Below are 22591 nucleotides of genomic sequence, written 5' to 3'. Positions count from 1 at the left end.
AGCTAACTTCAGTCTCCACCGTTAGGTGGAGCTGACAATACTTCTGCGTCTTGAATTATAAGCCAGTTGTATATAAGCCATGGCAGGTCAATGCAGTATTTGTCAAGCCAGTAGGTGTGCTGATGAGACCTCTAATGGTCGAAATAGCTATCCACATCAGGCTTGACAAATACTTGCATTGACTTGCAATGGTTTAGTAAAAATATCGTTTTGGCGATATTGTGAGGGTATAGCGTACAGTAAGTGTTTACTTAACTTTACTGTGCTATTTTTATTTTTAAATATATTTTAAAATTGGTCAACTTTTCGGTTGTGCCGGACGTGCAGTCATTGAACTTACTATACACATCGCACATTGCACACGTTCCACATGCATTTTGCGTATGCGTGAGGCGTGCGCATACCAATTACCGAAATCGAAAATATTTACAATTGCCGCCAATTGCTTGGCCGACCCGACGCGTCGAACGTTTTGAACTTCCGTTTTGCGTACGGATCGCACTCGTGAAACGAGTTCATTCATTCATTGCAACGCACATGAATATGAATCAACGTTTAATTTTAAGTTTTCATTCAGTTTTGTATCAGTTTCGTCTTTTTGGTTCTTTATTTTACGTCTTTGGAACAAGTTGTTGTTGGTTTTGTTTGCGTGTTGAGTGCGTGGGGTGTCTAGTCGGCATTTATTCCGAATCGGATATTAAGTAGGCGCACAGAAACATAAACTGATTCTGAACGAACGAAGTGTGTGTTATAAAAAATGTGTCTTGTTCTTAATTTCAGGTTGTTTTAACTTGTTTCTCTTTCGTTTTCTTTTTAAGCATTGCATTTTTATGAGTAGATATAATTCGCCGATTCTAGATCCTCCTAAAGCGGCATCTAGCGGTGGTTGCAAAAGTTACAAAACCAGTTTTAGGTAAATAGGTTCAATAACTGGCCACTAGATGGCGCTTTTAAAGGAGGAAAATATCGAATCGATTAGTTCTATTTTTATAAATTTAACAATAAAAAGCAAATAATGTTGCTATTATTTGCAATTTTATATTTTTATATTTTAAAATGTTCGAAATTTGATGGTTATAACTAAATATGATAGCCCACTTTGAAGAACCATAACTTACAATCATTTTCAATAATTTTAGTTATTTTGCGTTATTTTTTTCACTTATCGTCATAAATTTCTGCCGTTTTTGCTAAATGTTAAATATTGCAACCTACACAATGTATTTACGGTGCGACGCACGCACATATGCAATAATTCACTCGATTTGCTCGCGACCTAAGAAATTGTGCGAACTGTGAAGAGTTCCAATTTCACAGCAATCACCCGCATTTATGCAGCTTCCACACCGACGACGCGCCGGCGAATACCACCCACGCGTTTGCGAATTTATGCGAAAGGCAAATTTCCTTCGACTCGCTTCGCACCTTTGCGCGTATTTGATTTATCTACTGACTCTCGAGACGCGAATGGTTTGATATCAACTTAATCAAATCTCAATTATACTCTATCAATTTTTAATGTACGTTTGGTTGCCTACATAACTTATCAATATTCGTAATAGTTTTTATGATTTTACGTTTTTTAAAGTTTTATATAAATAAAAAAATAAATTTATTGTTGTGCAGAAAGGTTAGTGCCCTCATAAAATGCTTTTCGCACGCCGCTATTGCTTCACTTTGGGCTTAGGCATTTCAATGGGTTGAGATGAATTTCACGCGCACTACAATGCATTTAATACGACTCCATGCGATAATTTAAAGTTTCAAGCGTTTTATTTTCTTTACGTTGACATGTGTGCGCATGCATTTCACACTTTTGGTTCGTGATTTATTTGCAATGGGTTTTTGACCTGTAATAGGATTTTTCACAGGAAATTATCACATTTTTTACGATTTATAAAGATTTATATAAGTTTCACAGTTTTGACACGTTAATTATTCATGGAAATCTGCAGAAAAGTAAAAATATTGCTTTTAAAAGGTCATTTGATTGCCTGAAGCGTCATATTAAGGTTTTATCATGCAAAACTACACAAAATTTCATGAAAACATCTTTTGTTTATCAATTCTTACAAGTTTTCAACTAAAAAACTTGTTTTTGACCTGTAATAAGATTCTTCATCGAAAATCATCACATATTTAACGATTTTTACGTGTTTTACAACATTGATGCGTTTATGCAGAGAAGTAAGAATATTGTTTCTAAAAGGTCGTTTGAGTACATAGAGCAACAACTAAACTAAATTTCATGAAAATATTTTTTGTTTTCTTATTTTTACAATTTTTCAACATAAAACTGCTCAGTAATAATAAACCTAGCAAATTTAGTACCTGGTTAGAAAAATAACTATTTCTACCACTTGATGCACTAAAGATAAGAAAAATAATCTCGTCTGCAACGCGTTAAAATAACGAGTACATTCAAGTGTGAATACTTGACTCGTATATTCTGCTTTGTGGTGTGTTGGCGACATGAAGACGTTAAAAATGCGCACGCAAATGAAGTAACAACATTAGCCAAGTCGATTTTTAGCCACTTTAACCACATATTTGTGGTTTAACATGAGGCTTTACAGCCAGAAAGCAGACGACTCTTGTTGCTCATTTTGCACCGTTTGCATAGTTTGTTAGAGCCTTGCGCACCGCGGTGGCCATCGCGATGGACTTGAGCTTGATGAAGACAATGTCGCCTCCGGGCGCAATGTCTTGTCTAGACGTGCATGAAGCAGACAAGTCAAACACAACATTCATATGTTACATGTAAGTACACAAGAAGATGCAAGTTTTAATATTTATAAATGAAAATTTGCAACAATGTATGATAATTAACACTTTCTTTGGAAATATTGTTACATTTTGCTGATAATTATTTCATAAAATTCATTTTTATTGTTTTGATTAAATTTTATGTTCTGTGTGTGCATATACCTTTATCTACTTAACAATATTTTAGATTTTATTTATCTTTTTGGAATTTTTGAAAAAAAATGTTAAATTCATTATTTAAGAAAAAATAAGTTTGACACGCGCGATTTTTGACCATTTTGATTCAATTATACAAAAACTATTTCTTTTTCTCAAGTTTCATGTATATAAAATAATTGAATATTACCTTTGTACTCGTAGATCTAATGAAAGTTGCTGCAAATACCAAATTTGGTCGGATAGAAAATGTTTTAATACGAAAATTAAACCAGAAATATAATTTTTGCACTGAGATATTCCCTGATATATTCCAATAATCCACAATATTGTCTACGAGTACTTGATTGCTTGACAGCTGATTCATAAACTTGTACAACGTTTCAATTACAATCTGTTTAAAATATTAACAAAATATATGTCAGGGTTGGGATATGCTGCAATCGATCTCGTTTTGAAATAAATTGGATTGATCCACTTTCAGTTTTCGTAAATTTCACTTGATGATTAACTTATTTGATCATCTGTTTTTGTTCATGATAGCGATGACCTAAATATTTTTATTATTGAATTACTTTATTAGTTTTCCATGTCAGGTATCTACCTTTGTGTGCTGTGCTGTGCTGTGTGCATATGCGAGTAATTTACTATTGTTTTGAAATTATTTTTTAAGTAACAATCGTTTTTATCTAATCTTTACTATATCATTTTACAATCAGTCTAATCAAATAAATTGAAAAAAAAGTGTCGAAACTGATGCACAGATGGTCGGATAATCAAATATTTACATTTAATTTATAAAAAAACTCATTGTTAGGACTAAAAGTAGAAATTTGCAAAGATTTTATTTTTGAATCCTGTTTTGAAATGTTTAGTAATCATTATACCTTATATATTAAAAATGTGAAAATGAGTTTGTTTGTTACGTTTTTACGGTGAATCTATTCAACTGATCATCATGAAATTTTGCACACAAATGTTCAAGGATATTGCAAAGAATATAGGACTTTTTATATCAAAAATTAAAAATATTTTTCCAAAAGAAAGAAAAAAATGAACAAAATAAATTAAAATAGAAACTGAGAGTTATTATAAGGAATCAAAGCTAGTATCAATATAAGAAAGACACTAATAGTAAAGCGATGTAAAATAAAGTGACTTTAGAAATACCCATGCTCATAATACAGTTGACATCTGTTGAGAAATAAACTACTCGTACTATACCTAAATTTGCAAAAAAAAAAATAGATGCATTATAAACTGCGCATATCGATAATATACCTAGCCCAAAATAAAACATTGCTTGCAGTATAATATCTTTAAAAAACCCGTTTGCTTTATTTTCGAATACCCCTTGTATCTATGACTGTATGCATTGCAAATAAACCTGATCATCAAACCAGATAAACACAGATAAGATAATATAAGATAAACTGACACATGCACCATACGAAGCCGAGGTGATTTTGCATCAAAACTTGGTTAGAAAGCATCGTCGCAACCGTGAAACTCACAAAGTATTATTCATCAAAATCTAACAAGTGACAATGGTGTATTATTCTTAATTAACATTGAATTATTCATGTGAGACTCTTGCACCATAACTTAAATATCATGTGAGTAATTTTCTATCACTTTTATTTGCGATTTACGCATATTTCTTATGTTATACTCGTATATAACAAATCGTAGGCATGATACATTTTTATTTTATCTAGGGTGTATTCCTGACCCTTCTTATTTCTATATCTCTACCGTGTTTATTTCCTGCTTGTTATATTTTTTCTCGTCATTTTACTACGGGAAGTATGACTAACACAGTTATTTATACAATTTATACAATTCGCTTGCGCACTCAGACCTAAATCTCACAGAGGGGGCGAAATCGATACCATGACCCCGATAGTAGTATTGCAACCCTGCTAAACTTAAACTACGACCACGACCCCTGTGCTACCCCTATATTTTTATATTCAGGGTCAGTAGTCAGTTAGTATACAAACAATTCGATTACTCGGCGGCTTGCACAAACCTACAACAAGTGAAATTTGTTAGTCTCTGCTTCTTTGCTTTTCCATAGAGTAGGAATTGAGTGAAATTTATGTGTAAATATACAAGATATGAGATAGAATTCCAGGGAGAAATAAAACTGTGAATATGTGAGTTATGACTCATTCTAAGCAAATTTATGTTTTTTTTTTCGCGTTTATCGCACACGTTTACTACTTGCAGCAAAATTATTGATTACGCACGTTCGTACTACACTAATAATGATAATTTGGTAACATAACATATGTAGCACTTGAGAAATATTGATTACTAATCATTTTAAAATCCTAAATACGGCTTAAGTTACTAAATATTGCTTTGATTTTGCGTAGATTTGAATAAAAAGTTACCTAACTAAATAAACTTTCTGGTTTCTTAGAAAAAGTTTAAAAAATTATATAAAAACCAAATTTTCTTAGACTTCTCTGAGTTTTACTTTATTGCCTAGATGGTAAATTGTTAATTTTAGATAGCGGATGCCAATTTTATTTTATATTTTATAACATCAATGACCACTTTAGAAAAAGAAATTATAAACAAATAAAAAGTGAAAACTAAATTTATTTCTGCCTTAAATAGCAAAATAAAAACAAATTTAGTAGGCGTTAGAATGAAGAATAAAGCGTTAGATCTACATTGTTGGAACACGCTCGAAAATTAAATAGATAAATAACCGCTGGAAAAGAAAAGCAAAGATTGCAGCTGAAATAAATGTAGCGCGAGGTGTGAAGCATGAAAGGTGAATCGAAACATTATTCATCTCGGAAGGTGCAATCATGTTCAATTATATACAACAAAAAGAAAACCACACACACCGTACCTACACAAACATGGAATGCCCCTTAGGAAGAGAGTACATGCTTATAATCTGATGCAGACTTCTGATATAAAAATAATAAATAAATAAATTACAAAGAAGGAAAGTAAAGAGTAAAGAGATACGTACCTACATATTGAATAAAGTTGTAAAGCAAATAAAAATCATAGAAATATAGGTACTATTTATACGATGTTAAAATGTTAATGTCGTAATGAGAAAGTGATTTTAAGAACAGTGAAATTATTGTTCTCCAAATAAAAATGAAACCAGCTGAAAATATCAAATGTAACATTATAAATGTTGGTTTGTTTGTTTGTGACGCGGTTATGCAAAAACCACTCAATTAATTTTCATAAAATTTGGTATCGAGGTATATTTTGTAGAGGAAAAGCAAATAGGCTATATTTTGTAGCAAAAATATAACTTAGAAGGTGAAAATTAGGGATAAAAGTTGATATGTGGATTCATCACAGTTATAGTCACACAATTTGAATTGAGATGGCGCTGAAGTACATTATTAACGCGAAAATTCACGAATAAAAGCCAGTAAATGCTAAATACCCGAAAAATATCCTACAATACTTGACTTACTGTACAAGTACCGATCACGCCGAAGTCCACTTTAACATAATTTGATTAATTTTTTGTAAATTTTTATTTAGCAAACGTTATAGTTAGCACTTTCAAAAATATTATCTTTTACCTTTTGCATATTTAAGCACTGATTAAACTAAAACCTTATGTTCTTAATAATTACTGAAAAGCTTTAAATGGTTCAATAAATATCGACCACTTTCATTCCGTTCGGTTCCGTTCCGTCATGCCGCGTCATTCAACGTCTGTACTCGTGCTTGAAGTGAAAATAAACTCGGCACTATGCAAAATTTCTTTGAAATTTCTACACCGTAGCAAAGTTGAAAATAAAAGTCCCGCGGACGATTGAACATCGACAAGCACAACTCGCGCCGCGCTAAAACTCGGTGGTAATTTTCAATCGACACGCGATTGCGTCTTTTTTTCCCTCCATTATGCAAATAACTTGTATTTTCCTTATGCAATTAATTAGCTTGTGCTACCGCGGCAGGCCGGGACAAACGAGTAAATAAATAATTAATCAATTCACCAGAAACAAGCGCAAGAAGTAGACATTTAACTTAAATCACTAGATAAATTAATAATTGACTCACGTCAATTAAAATATTTTCGAATAATTTAGCAATACACGCTTAATTAACAATAATTATACACGCTGTGTGTATATGATGATGAATATTTTTATTGTCTTTTGCCGGCGTCGTGTGTCGTTATCAGCGCTGAAATGGAATGTAATGAGGTGTTGTACGTTGCACGTGTGGATTTTGTTTTAATTGCTATTTATCGAGAGCGTGGTGGCGTCGCCGCGCCGCTGGAAATGATAATAAACTCGCGACTAGACGGCGTCAAAACCTTCTCTACCTTCTCTTCGCACGGCACGCTTCTTGCATCTTTTGCAGGTCGCACAATTGCGCCACTGGCTGCCATTTGCGCTATCTATTAATATAATGCTCGCATCGCGCAGACGCCCATCGCGGTGGTGCATAAATACATAAATATTATATGTACTGTGATCAAGAATATCAAGATTCTGCAGTATCCGCGTTCTTATTGCTTGTAAAATTTGATCTTTACGCGATACTCCTGTCAAAAGTTGCGAAAATATGTCAAACCGCGTGTAAACACATGTTTAATATAGGCAACCAATATAACACTTAGTTGTGTCGTTCTAGGTTAAATATAACCTATAATTTTTAATATATTTTTGTATCAATATAAAGTGTGTACTTTCTTTACTCTTATAATGTACGAGTATAAATGATGCAAGTAGCAAGCACACATTGTGACATTGTGTGCCAGTGAACGTACTTGACGACACGACGCACAGCGCCGCCATTAAATTATAGAAAACCGGATGTCTCGTGTTACAAAATGTTACGAGACCACGACTCTTCCATTCACCAGTGAGTACATACTGCATGCATACAGTTGATAGCTGCACCATATTTGCTTTCAGATCTGAAATTATAAGTTGTGCGCATTGCAATCAAACGCAGTCTCAACGCACGCCTGTTGAAATTAAAATTAATGAATATTTGGACCTTTGTCGTGCGAGATGATGATAATTTCATAATTTCACAATCACGCATGCATTGTGGCACGCATTGTAATTATAACACAACGAGTACATGGGGACAGGACACGAGAAGGGATTCTCTTGTTGTCGATGGTGAGTGTAGTGCGTGTTGCGTCTCTCGAGTGTCGTTTATTCAGCCGGAGGCTGGATGAGGCGGGCGGCCCTCCTACAGGCATTCATTATACTCGTTTGTTTTCATGATTTTCATTCATTTTTCATTATGTGTCACCCTCGAACATGGAACAGAACAATCTCTGCATATGTCACAAGGGACATAGACGATAGAAATTGAATAGAATAAGAAATCATTTGAAAAACAAAAGATGAGGTTTTTTATGTGTGTACTGGTTAATTATGGTTATAATAGAAGTAGTAGAAGGTTATGATAGTTATATAGGTATATAAGGTACATGAAAACGAGTGTAATTCATCTCGACAAGCCAACTACAACTTAACAGCTGTTTGTTTGTTTCCTCGTTGACAATGTGTGCGCGTAGGAAAGTGTTTTCAAAGGGCACACCCTTTTCCGAACGGATATTGTGCTTGTGCTTCTACTATTTCAATAATACAGATCCGGATTTGTGATTGTGCAAATAACTGCGTAACATTTACGCCATCTCGAGTTATATAACTGATTTTCTATGAATTTTTCTGATAATTGGAGATTTTGTCCTTTAGCGCCACCTACATTTGAATTATTATAATAAACTATTACTACATTAGAATTACATATTAACAATTTTGGCGCCATCTCCTATTCAATAATATAACTATAACTATGATTATATCTCAATTTTTAACCCTTATTTTACTCCCTTATAGTTATATTTTTGAGATAAAAACTACCTTATTTGCTTTTCCAATGACTAAACTATCACTAAACCAAAATTTATCAAAATTTGTTCAGTGGTTTTTGCATGAAAGCGTCACAAACAAAGAAAAACATTTTCATGGGTATATTACTAAAAATACTAGTCTGCAAGTTGAAAAAATAGGTTATGTTATATCACTTTGCGTAGGTAAACCCATTTGGATACATTTTTCCCATCTCACTTTCAACCAATATCTTGATGTATGTTTAACATAATATTATTAAGGGACACGTGTTGCTCGCACACGCCACGAACGCCACGTGAACAGGCGCCTCGCTGTATGAAGGTTTTAGTACATGCGCCCATTATCATAACAGAACGCAGCGTTATTATGACCACCTTTGTAATCGGCATTGTGCACGGTGCACCTCGCACCGTATTACACCTATTCGAATTGAAGCGGAGAATGAAAATGAGAATGTGAATAAGGATGGAAATTAATGTGAATAGAAACGGATAAAAGTTGTCAACCTGATTTATAGCGCTATGAATAATTCTATTTATGCGTTTGTTAACAAAACATGAACAGAAGACTTATTCTTGTCGCTTTTGAAAGTGTGTTATATCTAATGTCATAGATTGGCGTTGTAAACATGTATTGTCTGATTCATTCATATTAATATAGCGAAATTTGTTTTCGGTATACAAAAGACGGAAGTATTTATTTGTTATGTAATGTTTAATAATAATAATATTAGATTAGATTAATTTTCTGCTTTATAGTTTCGAAAATTAAAGTTTCAATTTGTCATACGGTGTTCTTGTCTTTTCATAATTTGTTCCGCGGTTTGTGTGGTTGCCTACGATAAATATTCATGGGTATATTTAATTATTTTCCTCATTTTCATTGTAAATGTCTACAAATCGGGGATATATATTATTAATGATTTTAAATATATTTTGTCGTTTTCTAACGTTTTAACTACTTGCTAAGCTGATAAATTATTTTTTTAATGTTGATGTGGTAGTTTACTGTATGCAACCAAGTATACCGAAACTATTTTGTTCCGTCCTATTGAACACAATGTTCACAGATAAAGAGTTGCATTGTTGCGTAAATTAATAGCACCTATATCCCTAATTTAAAAGGCGTTTAAATTATATCTGACGTTTTCTCATCACTGCCACTTGTTGATGATGTTTGCGCATTGTGATACATTATTTTTATGTGTTATTGGCGCCATTGCAGTTGAATGAACGTTTGCGTCGCGGTGCTATTTTTTAAAATTATAACTTTTTATATTTTCATCAACACTTCAACAAGAGTTAAGCTTAAATTTTCTTTGTATTTAATGTTTTATTACATCAACTTATCAGTTTTTTATTCTGTTTTACTCGTAGTAATTATGATTTAATGAAGTTTATTATAATGCAACTAAACTAAATTAAACGATGTTGAGCCTAAACAATATATTATTTTATGTATTGTTGGGTAGTTAGTGAAATTAGCGCAATTAGCGAATGTGTGTTAATTTCATCAAATGGGTATTTAACTGTTAACTATCTATTATTAAACATTAGACGTATAGTTAGTGTTTTATTGCCTTTACAACTGTTAAAACTGGTAATGCTGTTACAACAGGCAGGCTTCGTAACTATTACAAATTAAAACAAACCATATAAATCCGTTTCGAAACGCTACTCTCGATTTAAGTACATCAGTAAATCAATGATGAACATTGTTAATTTGCTGTATATGTAGAAATCGATTTATTATATGTATAATAACTTGTATCTTTTAAGTAAAATGTCACCTTTTTGGAAGCATGGTGAATTATTTCTACTGTTTTGGTGTCAATAGCGTGTGAACGTATTCTGATATTGTTAAAGAAATTGCTGTTTTAGTTTCTACGTCTAAATAAGTCATTTTCTTACCAACGAGGTTTTGCTCGCGAGTTTTTCCGCGTGGATTTTATTAAAAATTAACCTAATTAATTACTTTTTGTTTTTGAGCCTATTATAAGTCAAATCTATAATATAAAAATGAATCGCAAAATCAGTTGGTATGCGCATAACTCAACAACGACCAAACCAATTTGGCCAATTGTTTTTTTTTAAATGTTCGTTAAGGTCCAATGATGGTTTTTACGGCGAGAAAAATTTGAATAATTGCCGGGAAAACCCTAAGGACCGCATTTAGGATAAAAGTTGGCATTGAGATTCAATCATAGTTATAGTTAACTAGTTGAATTCGAGATGGCGCGCTGAAATGCATTATTAGCCATTCTTTATATAATTAATTTCTTTTAAATAAAATTGCATATCTTATTGATGGAATTGACACAATACTATGTCTAGAACAAGAGAGTAAAGACGAATTACAGTTTTATTAAACACTACCGGGACGAAGTTGCGGACAATAGCTAGTTAGTGATAATATTCTCAAATTCAATAAAAAAAAGAAATGCTAATAATGCTCTTTAGCGCCATCTAGATTCGAATTATAACACTATAACATCGGTTAAATCATACCAACTTTCATCCCTTACTCTGCGCCCTTAAAATTAAATTTTTGAGACAAAAAGTACCTTAATTGCCTTTTCACAGCCTAAAATATCTTAATTCCAAAGCTTATCATAATTGGTTTTGTGGTTTTTACGTAAAAGCGTCACAAATAAACAAACAATCAATATAACGATATTACTAAAATATTGCAACCATAAAAATGATGTAAATCCCTATTACCAAACCAAAGTATGTAATAATTTAGGTCCATCGATTTCTGAAAGCGAATCGAAGATTGATGATTCAATATTGCAAAATTTATGAATGGAACATTTTCCATCTTTGTAAACAAGCAAATGTTAGTGTATGTTTAACATGTGGTGCAAACAGCCGCAAAAGTGTTAAGTAATACTATTTACCTGTAATTTACTGCTTCTATTAGCCATTCTATTTAGTTTATTACTGTGAGCAACATCGCCGAGTAATAAACACTTATTGAATGGATAAATGTCTGAATGTTTAAATAAATAAATAAATGATTGCGCGACTTGTACTGCAGAGAAGTCGCACGCGGTGAAAAGACTGTGTTGGGTCGGCGCGTTGTTCGCAAAAGGACATTTTGTTCATTTTATTCGCTTTATTTATTATTATCTGTACGTTTGTGTTGCGTCGCATGCACCAGAGAAGCGTTACGTAATTCGTTATTTTCAATGCGTATTTCATTCAGCTTTATGCGCACATGTTCGCACAATTCGCAAACTTGATTCGACCATATGGTTATATAAATAATTACCAACGAGGCACGGCGGTGTGTTTGATTTTTCAGTTGTGATCTGAATAATTTTAACGTCAAGCGAGATTAAGATCAAATATAAAGCAGATACAATTTATGTGCATTGAATTAGGTATATATAGGTTGAAATTATGCATAGCTTTATGCGCACGATTTTATAATTATTAGGTCATAGGTCAAATGCATTTGATTGTTTGTGCTTTTATTTAAACTTTTAAGGGGGTATTCTACTCTAGAGGCATGAATTTCATGTGATTTTTGAAAGGCCGTAAAAAAAATCAATTAATATTTTTACTATCAATTTTTTTAACACTTATTTATTAATGTTTTGAGAATACAAAAAAAACTGAAAAAGTTCAAAATTTTAAATTCCAGCAGATGATGAAGTGGGAGGTCCCAAAATTGGCACGTGACCGTACCCATGATTTTAGCCCTCCAAGTGATCTGAATTAATCTCGGAATTTGGGGATAAGCGTAGTTCATTTTAAAGAAAAGTCTATAAAGAAGACTCTGTAAAAATTTCAAGTAGGTAAATCGTTTCAGTAGAAGTTGAGAAATCGTGGGTACCGTCTCGAAAAATACAGTTTCGAGAAAAACACGTTTAAAGTTTCGCGTCAATGCGAACCAGTATGGATGCCGCGTCACCAAAACGGCTATATCTCGGAAAATAATTTAAATTTTGAAAAATCCTCTTGTACACGTATTCTTGAATAGTTAAACTTTCAAAATATTTAAGAAAAAAAAAATCGATTTTTTGAAACCTCTAGAGTAGAATACCCCCTTAAATAAAATACGCTAATTATCATCCAGAATTCAAATCGGAACGAAATTACTAGGAGTTACGTTGTCATCTGCCCGGCTAGCTCAGTCGGTAGAGCATGAGACTCTTAATCTCAGGGTCGTGGGTTCGAGCCCCACGTTGGGCGCTTCTTTTATTATATTTTATTTAAAGTTTACAGCCTAGTCTAAATTGATCATACTTTAACTTGAAACACTATATACTATGTTCAGAATAACTATTGTTCTTGATTAATTGAGAGAATTCTGTGGTGTTACAAATAAAAACTTATTTTAAAAGAAAGTTGAAGTGCCGATATAAAATTATTTATTAAATGAGGAAATAAAATATGCGCCCAACGTGGGGCTCGAACCCACGACCCTGAGATTAAGAGTCTCATGCTCTACCGACTGAGCTAGCCGGGCTGTTGGTTATCAGATTTCTGGTAATCTTGCTCCCATTTTATTAAAACATTCGTTTAAAAATCAGTTTAGTTTAGCTTATTGCAAATTCCATTCGAAATTGGAGCTCATTTGAGTTGTGCAGCATTTAAAATTACAAATTTAACGTTTTATCAGAATTTTACTTGCTCAGTTTTATTATAATTAATATTATTTTTGTTTACTCGTATAAGTGATGCAGGAATAAGGGGCTGTCCATTAATCACGTGATCTTTTTTTCATTTTTGGACCCTCCCCTTGGTGATACGTCGTGAGGTTTAAGATTACCCCACCCCCACCCCCATCATCACGTGTATTTTAATCCCAACAAAGAATAATAAAATTTTTCTCTTTAGAAATCGTGCGTTTGACGAAAAAATAAATACACGTGATATCTTACTCCACTCCCCTCCCCTGGTGATTTTTCGTGATTTTAACAAACCCCCTTCATGCCTCACGTGATTAATGGACAATCCCTAAACGATCGCCTAGCGTAGCTTCTGTCGACAATTTGGGATTCACACAATCGAAAACGTGTTGAGGATCTTTTTAATCTGTTCTGTGAAAACAAAGTGAATTCAACTTCCCGTAGCTACCATCTCTCTGCACACTTTCATGACGTCATTGTTGAGTTCGCTTAGGTTTGCATTTTATATAACTTTGTATACTGATTCAAAATCGGAACAAAATTTGCTTATCATCAGCCCGGCTAGCTCAGTCGGTAGAGCATGAGACTCTTAATCTCAGGGTCGTGGGTTCGAGCCCCACGTTGGGCGATCCTTTTGATTACGTTTAATTTAATGATTTCTTAAATAGAAAAAAGCTTTTCCTTTGTGTAATGGCGCCTTTTCATAAAATCTACCATCATATTTTCTTATATTTTTAAAACACCTTATTTCTTTATCTCCAACATCTGATAGGTATTTACTGTTTTGCTTATTTTTTCAATAAACCTCAAAATTAATAATAATTACAGTTAATGTTAATAGTATGTTGGGTGGTCTACATTACAACTTGTCTTGCCGGTTTACTATACGCACTTAAATTGCGAAATGCAATTCTGCAAACGATAAAGCCAATAATAATTAATGACATAACTCGTAAGCAATGAAAACGCAAAACGTGCGCCGTGTAGGTGTCCAGTATGCTTATGCTGCTGTGCTGTACTCTGTGGTGTATGCTGATCACACCGATCGCTTACCTACTTACTTACTTACCAACCTGCTGTTCGTACAGTTGCGTAGCGTTACATAAAAACTCATTCGACCGAGTTAACATAACCCAACTTATTTTGTAATCAAATCAGGCAAGATTCATCAAGACTTTATCTCCTCACGTTCGTGACTAATTTTTTCTTCTTCTTTTTATTTGTTAACTCTATAACTTGTGTTTTAGTGATGTGCAACCTTCTTCATTAGGAATTTAGTTTATTGCCATCTTCGTTAAATTTAATTTGATGAAAAATTTCATAATATTTTAGTCATAAATTTCAAAAGCAATAGAAAAATTAGCTAAAATAATACTTTTACTTTTTACATTTGATAACAAGCGCTACAAAATTGTACTTTTCCCAACTAGTGCGTCATTGTTTTCTACAATCTGACATTTTAACCTCAAAATTGCCACATGTCAATTTTATCACCATCAAAACAACTTCCCTCCCATAATTTCACTTATTTTGCGCACTTAGTACACAAATAAACAATTTTCAAACCTTCATTAAAGCTAACTCGAGCAAAACTAACTGAAAACCTATTTTATGACATCTGCAACGAGCTCTACTTAACATTTAACGTAAACTTAACTCTTGAGTCATAATATTCAAGTCTAGCACATACTATTAATAATAAAGTGGTGTTTTAATTTAGCCATTCAGTTCATTCATATGCAAGTTGGCGCCTTGTGTACCCGATCGCGATTTACGTTTTGCGCTCACTCACAGCATTCGAAACGATCGGCTGAGTCAGAGGCGCAGAGTTTCTTGATACTTCGTGTATGTTTGCGGCATGTTGATACACTGATGTTGACTGTGTTTCTTTCCTCGTTGCTCGACTTGTAACCTAACCGCAAGTTTTCTATCTACTTCCAAGCGCTATGACCCGCCTAGCAGCATGCGCAGACCTCGACTGAGCGCGTCAAGTCAACTTAGCGCTGTGATGCGATGACTCAGACGCTCAGTTATTTCACGTATGTCTCACGCATCGCACCAATCGCTGTTAGCTGCCAGTCGGCGGCACGTTGTCAAGCGTTTCCAGCAGTTAGTGCGCTCAGTTTTGCGTGATATCATCAAAGGAACGGGCGTTGCGCGTGTTTCTACAGCCAAACAGATGATAACCGTTAATATTCCACAAGTTGACGTATTTTTCATTTGAATGCCGATAACATTTTGTGTGTTTTGTGCAAAACATTGGCGAATATGTGCAGTTTGTGCAGTTGAAAGTTGATTATGTGGTGTTGGAACGTGTTGTTGTTGTTGCTACTGTTACAAAACATCAAATCGGATTAAACAATTGAAATAACAAACAAACTATTAAAGGTAAAACACTTATTAAAATGTTTCATGTCAAATACGCATTAAGTAACCTTTAAATGACATAAAACTATTATAATTAATAACTAATATTTACTTAGTTTCTAGTGAAAGTAACTTTTAATTACATTTTTATGTATTTAATTTAATAACTTTAAGTTTTTCTTTGCTGTTGAGTGCATGATTATCATCATGTCGTCAATGGGTTGTACAATTCATTGAGCGCGCACTAATTCTTTTGTTTTTATCCATTGTAATGGCGATCACGCCGAGACGATCGAAGGATGACACATGACATATGTCGGCATGTGACTTAAGTCACCTTAATGCAACTCACACCACAAAACGCAAATTGCATTTGTAATTAATTCATGACACTGAGACTTCTCAGAAATATTCATAAAGGATAATTAGTTAGGGATTTCCTTCTCGGAAGGAAACATTTTAAATTTATTATTTTGCAAATTTCTATGTATGAGTCATTAAATATTGTTGTATGTAATAAATTTTCTGTTTTGCTTTTTCTTGTATTCGTTGTTGTTTTAATTCTAATTAGATTCTTATTGGATTGGCGTTTGACATTAAACAGAAGGTCATTGGTTTTATTACCGAATATTATGAACATTATGAATGCCAGCAGCAGCGGCGTTATTCACGACGACATCCAAAGGCCGTTCGAAGCGCTTGAGAGACTTAAATCAATGCTGGTGGCGATCTGTTTTATGTTTTCGTCGCTTCGATGACTTCGATGCTTAATATCATGACTATCGCGATCATCATCACAATCATTCATTTATACAACACTACGATATAATATAATATCAATAATAAGCATAATAAAGACCGAATTGCGATGGAAATATTTATGAACATTGGAAAGCACTTAATATTATCTACGAATTAACAAATGCAAATCAAATTTTGATATGCAAAAGAATTTAAATTATCTATGAATTTATAGAAAACAAAGTCGTGTTAGTTACAACATTTATAACTCAAGAACAGCTTGACAGATTTTGATGATATATGATTTGTTAGATTCGTCTTGAGCCAGAATTCGATAATAAGTATTAAAATGTCAAAAATTATGATTTAAAGAGGTGATAAATAAGTTGGCATTGAAATTCACTCATAGATATAGTTAAATAATTGAATCCTAGATGACGTTAAAGTGCATTATAGTCATTTTTCATTCCCAAAAATAAAATTTAATTAAATTGTTAATAAGAATCACGGAGACGTAATCGCGAGCAAAAGCTAATATATTAATAACTAGCATATGTTTCGTTTGTTGCGATTAGATGTTCATGTATGAATGATGCATGAGTGATGTAAGAGTGTGCCGCGTGCCGGCGATTTCCAGTCGGTTTCCTTGAAACCATTAGGTTGTTTCCATTGAATTACACTGTTCGCTAGTAATTGCCTCGTATTCCGTGTAATTAGATGCACTCTCGATCGAATCGAACTCATATGCGAACATCAACCAAACGCTAACTGTTTTCAGCTCCCTAGCGAGCCGACTAACTTAATTTGAGTCGCAATTTAAGTCACTTCTTACATTAGCTTAAACTGCAACTTAAACTAGGTACGGGAAATTGCAATTTATTTTGCGCTTAGTACAAAATTCAACAATTTCAATTTGGTTTAAATTTTTAACTGTAAATTGTTTTAAACTGCAAAAGTGATAAACCTATTATATGTATTTAACTTTACGGCTGATTTCAAACACATAATATTATTTTAAAATGCTGGAATTGTATGGACATGACTTCCTGTCAAAGTTGGGATGCGCCATGCACGTATGCGACCGGAAACTCCACCACATATAACATGACAATGCAGGCCTATTTGACCATTCACAATCGCAACTGCGCGCTGCTTATCGCTACTTGTGTATTGCGTATATATGTTTTTGTTTGTTATTGGATCCATGACACTGTTTGTGTGGATGTAACGCGGCGTGTATATTTGCCAAGCCTATCACAATATCACAGCGCGAACAATAAAGTCTTCACGCTCGGACAACATCAAAGAATCGTGGACATACAAGTGTCAAGTCTCGAATGACGTTGATGAGGGCAAGGTCATTGTAATTACAATTTCTTTTATTATTTACTAGTTTTAGCTCGCTATTTCGGCCGCGTAGAGTTTAATTAAAAGTAGTGTAACTATGTCTCATTTTTAATTTAAAAAAAATTTAAAGTTGCGTTATTTCCAAAGTTACGGAAAAAGATATATTTTTTAAATTTTCATACGTAACAGCTTTTCTCACCCAATATTACAATTGGATCATATGCTGAATCAATTGAGAGCAACATTATTAGAACATTAAGTGTTGTCAGCCCGGCTAGCTCAGTCGGTAGAGCATGAGACTCTTAATCTCAGGGTCGTGGGTTCGAGCCCCACGTTGGGCGCATGTTTTATTATGTTTTATTTAAACATTTCAACCTAACCTGAATTGGTTATACTTAAACTTGCAGTAATACACTTTATATCCAGAATAACCCTTATTGTTGTCATCATAGGGAGAATACTTGAATATCTTTTATTGGTTGTAAGTAATTCTTAAGTGTCACGAATAAAAATCATTTTAAAAGAAAATTGAACTGCTGCTTTAAAATTATTTACTATATGTTATATTAAATAAGTGGGTAAAAGATGCGCCCAACGTGGGGCTCGAACCCACGACCCTGAGATTAAGAGTCTCATGCTCTACCGACTGAGCTAGCCGGGCTGATGATAAGCAGATTTCTAGTAATCATGCTCCCAGTTTGTTGAAACATCGGTTCAAAAACTTTGTTTCGTTGTTGGACATTCTATGCGAAATTGGTCTACATCCGACTTGTGCAGCATATAAATTTTAAATTTACCTTATTTTGAATTTTACACTTGCTCAGTGTTGACGTAGCTGCAGAATTTAATCGACGCCAAATTACTGGCTATTTGTTTATCACCAGCCCGGCTAGCTCAGTCGGTAGAGCATGAGACTCTTAATCTCAGGGTCGTGGGTTCGAGCCCCACGTTGGGCGCATTTTTCTTAATTTAAACTTTAGCATCATATCGGCCTATTAAATCTATTAAAAGAGTCTCCATACTATAATCTCTTATTTTATATCCTTCAAATTATATTTTTACAATTTTACGATTTGCTTTTCCATGACTAAAGACATCCCTAAACTAAAATTTATTGAAACTACTTTAGTGATATTTGCAAAAAAGCGTAACAAATAAACATTCGTATTTCGTATTTAATTACACCTGAATCAAGATTTAAAACAATATTCAATGCATTTTATTGTCGATTGTTTGCGGAATGCCTTGATTATATTCCCTTTTAATAACATTGACATTACTATTGTTTATCGGTATGATTAAATTTTGATTTGATGCTAAATGGAATGTCGGTTTGAATGAATCATGTGCGTGTACGAGTATGCATGCATTGTGTGTTCAATTTCCGACTGCGCTTTTTTAATCGGTTGCTTAATTTACGTCATTACTCTGAGCTGTGACGGGCCGTACGAGAAAATATGTGCTGTAGTGAATGAGTGATAAATAGTCTTAGAAAGTAATTGTGTGAACGTATGAAAACTCTGAAAACGTGCTTTTACAGGCGTACAATTTTCTTTGACTTCTACATGTGTGTTACAAAACACCCTAACAAAATTGAAAATAAATTTTGTACTTATATACAATTTGTCACTTTGAAGAAAGTACTAATTTATAATCTTAATAGTTGGTATTTAGTACAGAGTTTTTTTCTTTGCGTGAACATATTGTATAATTTCTATGTGCACATGCACCAGCATGTCATCCCACTATTCATTAAATTTCGTCATTGGTCGCGCGTAAACGAAGCTGGTGGCAGGTCGGCTTCTAAATATAATTCAAAAATTCGATTTCAATGTGTACCCGATGCTCGACTCGTTCAAACGTGCGATATTTTCTATTCCATCACATAAAATGTAGGTTTTTATCATTTGTTGCGTATACTAAAATTAATTACATAAGTATTAACGACTCAAATGTGTGTTAAGGTTATCTTTTGAGGTTAGATACTTACGTGTATTGTTTTATGTTTGCAGGTACGTCCACGGATCTAATGCCGTCCATAATGGACGCGATGGACGCCCTGTTGGAGCCTAAGGACGTCCAGCGTTCGCAACACGCTGACCACTTCCCGAATCTTTCTGCAAACGTGCAGAAGATCCTTGCTAATTTACCACCTCACAATCAAGACGACGCCAGCGCCCCCTCTGCAGAGATGAGTCACAACGGCGGTGGTTCCAATAGAAATAGTATGCGCGTGCGAAACTCGGTTTTCTATACGTCGCTAACGCCAAGGCAGAAATCACAGTTTGCTCAAATGGCGTCGCATCGTAACAAGAGCACTGAATCACTTGATATTATCTCACCTGGTGTGCAGAAGATGCTCGCAAATCTACCTGACACTGAACTGGCGGTGAGATTGGCACAGACGGATTTGCAGGCTGAAAACAAAATGGCCGACAACGACCGATCGCGAATTAACACGAACAAAGCGGAATTGAATAACAACGATCATGAAAATAACCGATTGCGAAGTGATTGTAAAGATTATGATAAAAGTGCAAGTAGTGGTGGACTGTTTGTGGGTGAACCGTGCGAAAACGGCAATTCTCAACCGTTGGGTACTTACATGCAGAAACCAAGTGGGATAGCATCGCGTACACCAGTTGGCAGAAAAAATATGGGGAAATATTTACAGGTTAGTATTAGGTGCACAACTGGTTGCCAATGGTTAATTTTACCCTGTTGTTTTTCATTAGATTCCCAGTGAGAGTACAAACAGCACGTTGAGTTCAGAAGTGTCGCGACCTGTGTCGCTCACAAGTTTGGGATCTTGCTCGTCGTCAAGTAGCAGCGGACTTCATCAGCAGGGTTCAGCATATCTAGCGTCGGCAGAGAGCTTAGACAGTGATAATGAACCCACTGGCAGTCAAGGTATGCAAACACTTTGTTTTCACGCTTGATTATTGCGGGTTTACCCCTGAAGGAATGCAACTTAATATACACTTACAAGCCCACACTTGTTTTTCACGATTATGATTTATTACGGATGAAAATCGTGTGGGTGCCTGTATTAAATTCAATTATTTTTTTTCTTATTCTTGGTAGAAATTTCCTCGAGGTCAGGATCTGATCGCGCCCATAATGTTTTGTTTTGATGCGCGTGAAGATTTATGCAGAATGTTGAAAAAGAGTGGAAGCCGCGGCGATGGCACCTCATAAATATTTATACGCAATAAACTAATAAATACGGGCAAAAGCGAGGCTAAAACATCCTCGGGGTTTGGAAAGTTCACGCCTGAAAGCCAATCGCTTAAAATGAAATTCCACTTTTAATTTTTATTTTATTGACGTTTTTAACGATTTTCAACGTGCTGGAGATATTTTTAGATTAATTTAAAATGTGCGTTTATTTATTATCGGCGTATTACACACTTTGGGTTTATGTTTATTTCGTTTATTGTCAATAATATAATGTTTACTTTAACGATTGCCGTATATTGTGCTCTGATTCTGCTCATGATCGACGATAGTAAAGATGGTAAACGTTGGAATGTCTTCCGCGTTTTATAACCGATGCAAAACACAGGGAGCAACCCTTTTATTTGCATAGGTATGCCGTTTCTTTGCACGTGCGTATGTTACTATATTGCTTCTGGTGTACAGCAGGTGATAATTTTCTAATGGCCATAAAATATATCAAATTTATAGTTTAGAGTCAATTTGTACGCTTGATTTTTACTTTTTCATATTCCAGTCGACACCCACTGGAATATTTCAGTTTACACTTGTCATTCGCATTGCGTTTACGATGTGTTTTTAAAATGCAAGATGGCGTCGATATATCGTATTATTTATTATTGCACGGTGAAGGTTATTAAATAGTTTATTATGTTATGTAATTAAACTATATATGAAGTGTAAATTGGGAGTGTGGTGAAATTTTTGTTTATTTTGTTTCTTTTTGTTGATTCCAGGATCGGCAGATAGCGGTATTGCCGAATCAACAACCACAGGCGCGGACATGCGCGTTCTTCACGAGGTACTCGACACTGAGGCCATCTATGTTGATGATTTGCATCAAGTCATTAAGGTAAACAAAACAAAAGTAAAATGAAATTATTTTTACTAAAAACTACGCGAAAAAAGTCACGGGTAAATGTTGGTATCACATAATTATCAAATATTACATATTCGAAAACTACGCTTACGTTAAACCGATTACAAAATATTCATTGAACAATTTGTGTGGCTCGTGAACTTCACACTCGAAAAAAATCATTCCGATGCAGTAAATTATTAAAGCGAGGATGATTCAGAGGTGGAAGATTGAGGGCAACGTTCTCGCCATATTAATAATGCCCCTGCGGGTCCGAGCCGCGTCGAGGAGGTGATTAATCCTGCATTCTTTGCTGATGTTTTACCTGTTCGGTCTCGCGAATGCACAAAGCACCGCAATGCACGTCGCGCGATGCAAGATAAAGGATAGTCTAAAACCTCCTCCTTAGCGTGAGTCACCTGCCTGTGTCCGCCTTATCAAATCGGCGCCGCCACAAAACAGTTAGCTCGCGCGCGCGACAAGAGCAAAAACAGTTGTAAACTATTTAATTCGATTACGCGATGCACTCGCAACCGCTGCTCCGCGTAATGGTTTCACGCGAACGCGACCCGCTGACGCTGACTCACGACTACCATTTCAACTTCTTTTGCTTCGTATTGGCAT

At 34.5% G+C, this 22591-nt stretch overlaps 1 protein-coding gene and 6 non-coding genes across 10 annotated transcripts in view; 5 read left to right on the top strand and 2 right to left on the bottom strand.

The window, feature by feature from the left end:
• The window catches only part of GEFmeso (Guanine nucleotide exchange factor in mesoderm), a 57550-nt gene that overhangs the window by 30918 nt on the left and 4041 nt on the right, over positions 1-22591 (top strand). Inside the window, exons 1-4 of one of the 4 annotated variants that reach the window (XM_065316496.1) lie at positions 4388-4538; positions 19905-20566; positions 20628-20802; positions 21846-21961. In XM_065316496.1, coding sequence (XP_065172568.1) covers positions 19922-20566; positions 20628-20802; positions 21846-21961 — 936 coding nt within the window. In that variant the 5' untranslated portion in view covers positions 4388-4538; positions 19905-19921. Of the gene's footprint in view, positions 1-4387; positions 4539-15472; positions 15826-19763; positions 19785-19904; positions 20567-20627; positions 20803-21845; positions 21962-22591 lie in introns of those variants that run through there. The other 3 variants (XM_065316495.1, XM_065316494.1, XM_065316493.1) reach the window with 3 other exon arrangements.
• TRNAK-CUU (transfer RNA lysine (anticodon CUU)) lies at positions 12925-12997 on the top strand. Its single transcript has one exon. It is a non-coding gene; the product is annotated as a tRNA-Lys (tRNA).
• On the bottom strand, positions 13202-13274 carry TRNAK-CUU (transfer RNA lysine (anticodon CUU)). Its single transcript has one exon. It is a non-coding gene; the product is annotated as a tRNA-Lys (tRNA).
• On the top strand, positions 13993-14065 carry TRNAK-CUU (transfer RNA lysine (anticodon CUU)). The gene has a single exon. It is a non-coding gene; the product is annotated as a tRNA-Lys (tRNA).
• On the top strand, positions 18161-18233 carry TRNAK-CUU (transfer RNA lysine (anticodon CUU)). The gene has a single exon. It is a non-coding gene; the product is annotated as a tRNA-Lys (tRNA).
• On the bottom strand, positions 18481-18553 carry TRNAK-CUU (transfer RNA lysine (anticodon CUU)). Its single transcript has one exon. It is a non-coding gene; the product is annotated as a tRNA-Lys (tRNA).
• On the top strand, positions 18776-18848 carry TRNAK-CUU (transfer RNA lysine (anticodon CUU)). The gene has a single exon. It is a non-coding gene; the product is annotated as a tRNA-Lys (tRNA).

Source organism: Atheta coriaria, unplaced genomic scaffold, assembly GCF_025399875.1.
Source record: "Atheta coriaria isolate IRGN ID8LTWV9N9 unplaced genomic scaffold, Caltech_Dcor_3.1 hic_scaffold_64_pilon, whole genome shotgun sequence".
In the NCBI taxonomy this organism is placed as follows: Eukaryota; Metazoa; Arthropoda; class Insecta; order Coleoptera; family Staphylinidae; genus Dalotia; species Dalotia coriaria.
The sequence above is the reverse complement of the archived record's forward strand: the minus strand, read 5'-3'. Positions and strand labels throughout refer to the sequence as shown.